Genomic DNA, 11,122 nt, shown 5'->3' on the forward strand with positions numbered 1-11,122 from the left:
CACACACACTGCTGTGTGTGTTATTCAGATGTGGACACACCTGAGTCGTCATAACATCCTAATACAACACACACATTAATCCTCTGTTCACTCACAACAAGCTCAGACACACCCTCAGTTCTAGCTCTGATCACATGACGCATGAAACGATGTCATCATTTGCACCGGAGCTTGGAGGCTCCACCTCTGACCAGACGCCCCAAAAAGAAAAGTAAATAGACCCAGAGGAAGTGATCAATTAAGGTCTGCAAATATCGATTATTTTCGTTATTGTTTAATGTTAATCATTTTTTCTCCATTAATGATCAATCGATTTGTCAATAAATATCCGTTATAATTTCCCACAGCACAAGGCGACGTCTTCAAATGTCTTTACATTTTTTACACTCGTCTCTCTGATACCGCGAGTATAAGCACGGGTAAACCTGCTAATAAAAGCTGATTGACCCCTTTTCCACTGCCAGTTGAGTGACATGTTCAGACTGAGGACACACACAACTGCAAGGAGTGATGTCATCACATGCACTTACCGGGGACACACACAGAAGCAGAGGAGAACCAGTGAGCTGCTAGCCGCCGTGCAAACTGATAAAACAGGTCTGTCACGTCTCATCCTGCTGTCAGTTGCGGAGCCTCCGTGTGAGACTCTTTGATCACTGATTGCGTGTTTTTCAAACTTATTTTGGAGCTGCGTTCACTCTTTCATCCCTGAGCGCAGTGTAGCCACGGCGTTTTGCGGTTTAACAGCACCGTGCTGGACAGGTGACAGGTGTGTTTACAGAGACTGTGATCTGAAAGACGTCACAGCAGGAAAAGGGGTGAAATTAGCGTGTTCACCTGGGTGTTGTGTTTACATCACTGCTGCTCGGAGCCGTGTCTACTACAATCATGTGACCCGGTTGTGAATGCTGACAAAAGCCTGATGTTAGTGAGTCTTAGTGGGTTTCTTGACCAGTGGAAAAGGGGTTTGACAGACTGTCTTTCTGTCTGTCTCTCTCTCTGTCTCTCAGTCTCTCCATCTTGGCTGTGATCTGACCGGTCTTTCAGTGCCAGATAGCCAGCCGGTTGGGGCATAAGAGGTCTGGGTGACAAACCCAGGGTCTGCACACACCCCAGGTCACACACCAAAACCCCCCCCCGCCATCCCCACCCCCTCTCTCACCCCCTCCCTCCCTCCCTTCTCTCTCCCCCCCTTAAAAACCCTGCTGATGCCAAATTGGCTGGAAAAGCAGATAAACATACTGCAGCAAAGAAAAGCTTTCGTCTCCTGACGCTGATGTTTTTTCCCCCTCTCTCTCGTCTCGGTGCCCAGTTTTCTTTCCTCGGCCAAATGTTGTGTGTGATAGTTTTTTGGGGGGCGCGGTGCTGACAGAAATATCCTCCTCTCACAATGTGTAGGCAGATAATTTGCCGTTTATTCTCCTGATGTTTGCAGAATTTCATGCTGTGCTGCAAAATAGCTTCACTTGACTGAGAGGGTCAGAGTGAAACACACAGCTGCTCAGTATCAACAGCAACAGTTTTAATATGCTTTTAAAACACTAGGACTAATTATTATTTACATTTACTGTCACTTTTACCTCTTTATGACTGACTTTATTTAACCAGATGGTCCTTTGTGATGTGGCCAAAATGGCAGCGCAATTATTACTATTCAATTCCTGCATTTGTTCATTGAACTCCCTTTATTTATTTTACTCTAATTTTATTTTTATTTTTAACACTGTATCATGGATACTGAACATCTTCAAAACGTCCTCCTGAATGAATAAAGTTCTCTTATCGTTACACAGACCAACACAGACATGACACACTAAGGGGAAATAAAGGAAAGAAAGACGGGATAAACAACTTTGAAACATATTAAAATATACAATTTCATGAATTTAGATAATGAATTAAAACAGTTGCCTTTTCCCCATTCAGTGCCTAAAATGTCCACTGTCAATGTCTATTTTTAAAATCATGTGTATGTCTTTCAGTTCTTTGTAGTTTATTCCAAATAACTGGATTTAAATGTTAAGTAATAACTGTCAATATTAAAATTATACAATAATATACTCATTATAATCTATTATCCTGAAGACTCTGTCCTTCACTCTGGAGGTGAAATTATTCCAAATAAATATAAATATAATAATATTCCAGACAGATTTTTTATTCAATTTAATATAGAAATATTAAAACTGATGATTAAATCTTATCATTGGACCCAGTGGGGTGTCCAAACTTTTGCACATGTCACAATTACTGTTATTGTTACTGTTGTTTTTCTGTGTTTTAAATTGATGAAACAAGAAGTGACAGATCTTTAACATTTGTTTGTTTGCTGCAGAGGTTGTTTTTATTTCTTCCTTTTACAGACAGCTGTGTGTTCTCACCTGAAGGAGTCGGACTCAGCCTCGTGGCTGTTGTCGTGGGTGTAACACACTCGGTGTGCGGCGACGTCCAGCTGTGTGAAGCTAGTCAGTGGGACTCCGGGCCGCTGGACGCCATGGATGAGTCCGTGTCGAGGCAGGACGGACACCGTGTAGATCAGCTCCTCCGGATGAGCCGCCGAGTCTGACGCCAGCAGGATGTCGGTGTTCAGGACGACCCGCTGCCCCTCCCTCAGATGCACTGCCTTGCTCAGCAGCACTATGTCACCTGAAGGGAGAAAAGGTCAAAGCATCAGTGAGAAGAGGGAAACTCTATGGTGCCTGAAGGGATGAAGCAGGGAGCTCTGAACAGCTGCTGCAAGGCTTCTAATCTTAGTTTTTAGTTTTCAAAATAATGTATAATAATAGTGAATTTATTGGATAGAATTAGAAGTTAAGGTTTGTCCAGAAGATTTGTCGTTAGTTGTTTTTTTTGTTTTTTTTAAAAAAATGGTCCAAAAAGTCGGTAAATCTAGTGACAAAGGTGAGTAAGTAAACGCCGCCTGATGAGGTAATATAAATTGTTTGTACCAAATCATTTGGAAAAGAAGAAACAGCAAATGAGGAAACTTAAACACATGGCTGACCAACCAATGGTATAGCTTTAACACTCAGCCAGTCAGTCATGACATTTCCTGATGTGGTCCAACCAAAAATAACGTATCTGTCGTGACGTTACTCTTTATGATACAACTTATTCTGCTCATGTTTGGAGGCAACAACACAACACAGTTACAGCTGGCAACATGTGACACCATCCCTCTGCCTTACGTGTTCGTCCATACCAACATTAGCCTGATGAACACAGCCACTAAACATCTGTCCAGCTCAGAGTGAATCCAGAGCAGAGCTGTGTATTTAACTGCAGTATCTTTATAACCAATTGGTCTTCTATAAGGTATACTGTATATAACTGATTTTTTGGAGATGGGAAGAAGCTCCAGTATAACACATGCTGAAGGTGTGTTCAGACACACAACAAAGTTAAGTTTCACCTTGTGTTATTCAAATTTTTCGTGAGGGCTTGAAACAGCCAATGTACCGACCGCACTGTTCAGCCTCTGCCTGACCTCTGACCTCAGCAGAAACCCCTCCTCTGTCTGTTATTTCCCTCCACCATCTCTCCTGTTTCCTCTTGCCTCTGCAGGTTTGTGAAGCAGATTCATAAGGTTCTCAGATCTGTGTTTACACTGTCTGTCCATTCATGCTGATGAAAGAGAGAGAACGAAAGAAATTTCAAATCAATTACTTTTGAAAATAAACCTGACATTAGCCTGAAGCATCAAAACAGCCCAAACCCTGATGTGAGAACAGAACTACAGGCTACAAATCACTCTGGATTAAAGTCTCCATCTGGTAAAAGTGTAAATTAAACAAGAACTGATGCAAACAAAATGATTTAAGTTCAACTTGAACTAAAAATAGAAAAAAGAGCAAAGTGCCTCAGTGTTATGGGGCGTTGTTGTTGGAGGAGAAGGAGGAGGAGGTGAAGCACCCAGAGGAGACAAGGAGCACCCAGAGGAGCCGAGCCAACGCCCCTCCACAGCTGCTCCACCTCCTCCTCCGTTAATTATTCACAGGCTGAGGAGGTCGCTCGTTTCTCACCTCCGCTCCTCCAGGATCAGAGGGCCCGGAGCCAGAAGGTCCGAGGCCCCGCAACACCGTGTTCACCCGACTGGCAAAGCTGGCACAGCGAGCTGGGGGGAGGCGGGGGAGGGGCGGTGTGGTGTGTGTGGGGGGGCACCTCAATAATGTATGAACCACGGCCAGCCACCGGGACCACAGAGGGCGGAGGTGTGTGAAGGTGCAGAGTCAGTGTGTGCGTGTGTGTGTGTTTGTTTGTTGATGTTGTCATGTGGAAACCTTGTAATTTCAATCTCAGGTTTCAGGACTTTTTGAATTGACATCTTTGGTCAGACAAACACTTTATGTTGATCATGGAAATGTAGATTCTGAGCACCTCATCCTCCTCCTCCTCATCCATGTCGTGACCTTGAGCTCAGATTGTTCTCTCGGTCAAGAATAAACTTCGAAAGTCTTTAAAGTGCAGTACTTTACTGCTAATTAACAAATATTAGTACGCTAATGCGCTAAACTAAAATGGAGATAGTGGTAAAAGTTATCACATTAACATTAGCATGTTAGCATTGTCGTTGTGAGCATGTTAGCATTGACCTGAAAGCTCCACTGGACCCAACACAGCCTCACAGTTTCCGATAATAAATTAATGATGAACAAATATTTAGTTGGATTTAAAGTGAGGAAGTTCTGTAAATCTAAAGTTATTCAAATCCCACATGATTAGAACTAAATTACAGGTTACTGTTGAACTCCTCTCTCACAAACTAAAATCTCAGATTATATTCTCAGTCATAATCTAAGACATTATCCAGTCAACTACACCATCAATTAGTGCTCCACTCGACTATCCTCAACGTGACGCGCACATGAACAAAGGAGGACATCGATATGAAGGTAACGTCTGCTCCTCCTCGCTCGACCACAGCATGGTTTTGTGTGTTCCTGTACTAATAGTATAGAACAACAGACAGCTATCTGATCACAAAAAAACAGCTGTAGAGTAAATTCATACAAGACAGACTGAAATCCAAATTCTTATTCTGGCCAGATGTTGAGAAGGTGTCAGGGGAACCCAGAGTCTGTATCTGTAATAACTGGAGCTGAAGTTAACGAAACGACATCAGTCGTCATTTTCCTAAATGATTAAAGCCACAGGAAAATGGCTCCAGTGACTTCAGCACAGAGGATCAAACAGAAGACGTTTATCTGATCCCAGGTCAGATCAACCACTGACTGGTCTGTGTGGCTGAGGGAGCAGCGTGAGGTGGATGATAGAACTGCCTCAGTTGTAGTTGTAGACTCATTCATGTGTTTGTGTTCAGTTTGCTGTTAAAACAAAAGCTCATTCTTTGGCAGTTGCTGTCACCTTGGCAGCTCTGGGCCTAAAAACCAAGATGGCTTCTATTCGACTGAGTGTAAATCCAAGTGTGTTAAAACTCATCTGGATCCAGTGTACTGCACTGCTAGTCTGTAACCACGGAGATGACGTCTGACCTTTCTGCACAGTGTGGACGGAGATGAAGAAGCTCTGAGCAGGAGACTCGTTGACCAGGTCGCTAAGGGTGAAGCGGAAGCTGTCGTGACCTTTGAAGTTGGCGGCGTTGGCAGCGGTGTGTTTGTACCACAGGCGGTTCATCTCCACATCGTCCTGGGTGAAGTTCTGAGCGGCCGACAGCTCGGTCCAGCCCGACGCCGTCTGCAGACGAGACGCAAAGTTCACAACTGGCACCACAGCGAGTACAAGCGATAACCGGTTCTATCAGTTAGCTCAGGGTGAGGAAAATGACACTTCGTTTTTAGTTTGCTCCATCTGAGGAAGGTCACAGGATGTGGTTGAAAGCTTCAGAAGAACATGTTACACACAAACACACACTCACCTTGAGCTGCAGGTTTCCGAATCGTGGTGCGGCGTTGATGAAGTAGTACACCTGGATTGGGGGCGTGTCCATGTCCTCAGCCTCCAGAGCCACACTGGAAATCACCCTGAGCTCACCAGAGTCCACCTCCAGTCCAGCATTCCTGGGACACCAACGAAGAAGAAACAGTGATTATATGTTTATTAGGATGAGGGATGATGATAGATTAGTTGGATTCTTTTCTTCTGTGGTACTCAGGCAACATGAGCTTCAGTTCAGACTTTATTTTTTCTGCTCAAAACTAAAAAATAAGAGTCAAGTTAAAGTAAAGCAAAAGGATCCTTTAATGGTTTTTGATTGAGAGGAACAGTTTGATGTGACAAACACGCTACGGATACTTTTACTGAGATACAAGCATGAGGAAAGTTTGTGTGAGAGCAGGTTCTCTATCGGGATCACAGAGATCTGGCGAGTGGTGTTGGTGGTGGTGTTGGGGCTGGGGGGCGGGTGAACATGGGAAACCGTCTGGCTGCTTCCTCACTCGGAACTAAAATCCACGCAGGAGAGGAGCTGCCACGTCCATCCTGCAGGAATGCAAAAACAAGGAGGCCGGCATCTGCCAAGTCTCTGTGTTACTTCTGCCTCAGTGCCCTTTACAGTACCAGCTCGGCCTGTGCCAACCCACCCACGCACACCAACCGCTGATCTGGGGACAGCGTGGTGGGGGTGGTGGTGGGAGGGGGTGATGATGGGACAGCATGGGGAACCCAGTCAAGGATGCAAATTCCCAATCACTCAAATGAAAATATGATGGGTGTGGGTGGAGGAGGGGGGTCACAGATTTCTTCTGTAAACACCCATTCAAGCAAAGCGACCGGCCACATGTGCACACAGAGGTCCCCCCCCCCCGTGGATTTCACAGCAGCAGCATCAGACACTTCCACTAATTATATTTAAATCCTGTTGGTTTCTGTCGGAATGATTCAAAACTACAAATTAATTAGTTTGATGCCATTTAAAGACAATTCCTCGTGTTTAACTTCTCTCCTCTGTCTGTGGCTCTCAGCTCTGACCTCACAAATATATAGTTTCTTTTTTTTTTTTTTTTTAAGTTCTTTAATTTCCTAAAACTACAATGGCCCTGAGAGCTCATTGCACTGCAACTTAAGAAAACATGCAGATAGACAAAACACAGGCACAGGCAACAATGGAAGTGTTTCCAGGGGACACAAAAAAGACGAACCGGCAGGGACACACTTGCAGTTCAATGGTTTGTGACTTTTGAAGATAAAAGCATCGAACAACAAGTGCCATGGATTCATTATAATTATATATATTATAATACGTCCATGCAACTGTGTCCCAGCAGGGTTGATCACTTTTTAGTGTCTCCTGGAAACACTTCCATTGTCGTCTGCGCTACTTGCAGCACGTTTGTGTATTTGGTTGAGTTGTGAGTATTTGCAGCCCATGTGTTGTCAAATTGATGAAGATGTTTTCTGAATTTGTTTTTGTGTTTTGTCTGTTTGCATGTGTTTTCTTTAGTCGCAGTGTGTTGAGCTCTTGGCCACCGTGGAAAACAGCTGCTCACTGTAGTTTCTATCAGACAAACAGGAGGAAAATCGCCCATTTGTTGGGGACTATATTTGGAGTGTCTGGAGCAGCAGGACTGTGTGTGTGGGACTGAGTCAAATAAACTACAATGTGTGTGTTCGTGGTGATGAAGGGACACTCAGTGTAACAGTGAGACTCACTGATGTGTTTTAATAGTTTGTTGAAACAATGGAGCTGTACGGCTCAGAGGAGTCAGATATATCTCTTGTTAACAGGAGACATTTGTTGGTTTGAATCTCACCTTATGCTTTAAATTTCTTTTATTGTTTTAGTGAACAAGCTGCACTTGTTTATAAAAGTAGCTAAACGGAGAACATTTCAATGCTAACCATAAATAAGGAACCAAAGAAAATAAATAAAACTTGTAAGACAAATGTTCAAACACAAAACAATTCAATTCAATTTTAAGAATTGAAATTCAATTAAACATGTTTTTTTTAATCCAGTTACACTTAATATATCAACAGTCACATTATATCAATATCATAAATACTGACTATGAACATGTGCTGCTGCATGTCAAGGCTTTGAAAACCCTCCACTGACCCTGACCTAAAACCTCACACTCACACGCTTCCTGTCACATTAAAAAGAATTAAACACTAAATCCTCATATCATCTCTCACAAATCCACATCTGTGTGTGTGTGTGTGTGTGTGTGTGTACTTGAGCAGTCGCGGTATCTCGTCGTTGACCGGCAGCACTGTGACCTGAGCCGTCCCCTGGACTGTGTGGACGCCATCTGTCAGCTGCAGAGCCACGAAGTCCTTCAGGGTTTCTGTGTCATCGTGCATGTACATGATCTTCATGCCTGCAGAGAGGAGGAGGAGGAGGACGAGGAGGAGGAGAGGGGTGGGATGAAGAGACAGGGAGAAGGAGGGCAGGTGAAAGGGAGGGCAGGGATATTTGGCAGTGAGCAGGAAGAGGAGCAGAGCAGAGATTCTGTTTACCTTCACATTTCTTATGGTGTCTTTGTTTATGCACAAAAAATAAAGAAATATAAACGATATATAGACATGTACAAATATACAAACACACTTAGACCTGCTGTATATATATACACACACACATATAGATTTAAAAACTGTGGGAGGGGAAGGAGGCTGAGAGCTGATAAAAACAAGTTGTAATAACCCTTTAAATTTAACCAGGTAACTGGGTTTTTTTCATTAATATTAACACCCTGTTTTATTTCCAACATGTCCTCTGCTTTATTGCTTTTACTGTTTTCATTGTTTTTTATCTGATAATGTTGTTGGATATTTTTTTCTATTTTATTTGTATTATTTTTAATTGTAGGACTTTATATGGCTCATTTCAGTCTTCACAGGCTGCAGTACTTTGTAGCTTTGTTTGGAAAAGTTCTGTATAAATAAAGTTTATTATCATTATTATTATTTCTAGCTCTGTGGGTTTCAGTGTCGGTCGGTCGGTCGGTCCAACACTGTGGTCAGGACTGAAACGTCTCAACAACTATTGGATTCATCCACTGGGGAACATATTATACATATTATTCCCCCGGCGGGGGAGAGTTTAGCTCAAAAAGGCATCTCTCCTTGACTCTGCCTCCCTCATTCAAAATGGCCGCCACTTTCTCCAACTGTTTAGGGGAGTTTGTTTGCTGAATCTGCTAGTGTGTTTTGTCAGAGTTGATGATGGTGTTGTTTGTGGTAGCATAGGCAAGATAAAGGAGAAAATAGTCGTGGTGTGAGGAGCAGTGATGGCTGGCATTAGGGGAGTGACTCTGGGACACCAGTGATCACTGTCTAGCCTCCTGGAGGTGTCGTGGGACCAACTAGACGAAACACTGGTGAAAGGAGGTTCCCACCTGATGACCCCAAAGACATGTTAGTTATCACTGCTCATTAGTCTGTATAGCTAAATTAATAGTTATCATAGGACATGTTAAGCTTAGGGAGCTATTCACTGAGTCTGGTCCATTTTCTGTAGCACAAGTTTCTTGTGTTTACCTTAAATTACATACATATTATAACATTTTGTATTTTGTTGTTGAGATATTTCAATCTGGTTTTCAGTTGACACTGATGACACCACAGCTTCACCGTGAGAGTCTGTGCGACTACACACACAGAATGTTGTGTTATTTGGTTTGTCTCGCACCTTGTCGGAGCTCATGCAGGGTGAAGGAGGTGACGGGGAGGCTCCTCTGCAGGAGGTCAGCTCCCATCTCTCTGTAGCGACTCATGTCTGCGCCGTAGATGCCGTTGATCAGCCAGCCGTGAGCCGGTGGCTGCACCACTGTGAAGGTGAGGAGGTCCGGGGGGGCGTCCAGGTCCAGACCGTTCAGTATGGACGGAGTCAGCTCCCTGATCCCACCCTCCTTCACCTGCAGGAGGAGAACAGGAGTAACTATACAACGCCCCCATGAGGTCGTAGTGACCATTACAGGAAACTGAAGCAGTCCTGGCGGGTACGTACGGTGAAGTTGGCGAGCAGCAGAGAAGGCGTCTCGTCATTGGTTGGATTGATGATGATGTAGAGGGTGACAGGGGCGGAGCGATACAGCCCATCACTCACACAGACGGACAACTGGTCGACAGTTGGCTCCGCCCCTTTGTGCTCTGATTGGATGTAGTTGATGAAACCAGAGGTCAGGTGGACGAGACTGAAGGATTCTGGGAAAAAGAAAAAGTTCAGGGTCAAGTCAGATGTATCTTTAACACACACAAACACGCACGCGCGCGCGCGCACACGCACGCACACACACACACACACACACACACACACACACACACACACACACACACACACACACACACACACACTGACCGACTCGGACTCCTGCGTTGCTCTTCTCGGAGCCAGGTGTTGGCAGCGTGTTCTCCAGGAAGCCGTGCAGAGGTGGAGTCTCCAGGTGAAAGGTCAGCTGGTCAGGGGGGCTGTCAGGGTCTGAGGCGCCCAGGACCCCCCCACATAAACAGGCTGAGGAGCCCTCGTCCACCACCAACAGAGACTCACCTGAACCAAGACACAGTCGTTCAGTCACATGAAAACTTCATGAGGAAAGTTTGGCAGCGAGGGGAAAATGTTTCAAGACAACTTGAACTTCCTTACCCAAAATCCATTGCTATAGTAACAATAATAATAACATAATCATTTTATTTAATCCAACCATCTATCAACCTGTCCATCCGTCCATCCCTCTGTTCTTTTCAGCTGCTAATGAATCCATCCTCCTCCACTCTGCTGTTAATTAACAAACACAAACACCTCTGAACCTGCCTCCATACTGACAAAACCCATGTATACATACTCAGTGTATGTGTGTATATACATTGTGTGAATGTGTGTGTGAGCATTAATGCTGGACAGTCCTGGATCTCACTGATAAACCAGCGTCCCTCTAAAATAAGAGACAAGGTAAAGCCGGATTCCTCGTTTCTCTGTGCTAATGCTCTTACTCTGCGTCTTTATTCACTGCTAATTAATTAGACCAAGAAATGCCACGTATACCCCCCCGACGCATCCATCACAAGCCCCCCAAACCCTGCACTGCTTGGCGGTGCCGGTGTTGAATGAATGGCAAGATATGCTGGCAGGATTAGTGAGTTATCGTGCTGCTGGTAGCGCTGCAGTAATCCGGCTAGCGAGACGGCTACTACACGTCGGCTATTGTGACAGAGGGATGCGTTT

At 44.4% G+C, this 11,122-nt stretch overlaps 1 protein-coding gene across 1 annotated transcript in view; it reads right to left on the reverse strand.

Moving 5' to 3' along the window:
* frem1b (Fras1 related extracellular matrix 1b) overlaps positions 1 to 11,122 on the reverse strand; it is a 45,601-nt gene that overhangs the window by 9,888 nt on the left and 24,591 nt on the right. The window contains 7 exon segments of the mRNA XM_056379362.1: positions 2,382 to 2,646; positions 5,493 to 5,694; positions 5,876 to 6,017; positions 8,135 to 8,279; positions 9,590 to 9,815; positions 9,908 to 10,104; positions 10,259 to 10,447. Of these exon segments, the coding sequence (XP_056235337.1) occupies positions 2,382 to 2,646; positions 5,493 to 5,694; positions 5,876 to 6,017; positions 8,135 to 8,279; positions 9,590 to 9,815; positions 9,908 to 10,104; positions 10,259 to 10,447 (1,366 nt within the window).

The sequence above is a fragment of the Seriola aureovittata genome, chromosome 6 (genome assembly GCF_021018895.1).
Source record: "Seriola aureovittata isolate HTS-2021-v1 ecotype China chromosome 6, ASM2101889v1, whole genome shotgun sequence".
Taxonomy (NCBI): Eukaryota; Metazoa; Chordata; class Actinopteri; order Carangiformes; family Carangidae; genus Seriola; species Seriola aureovittata.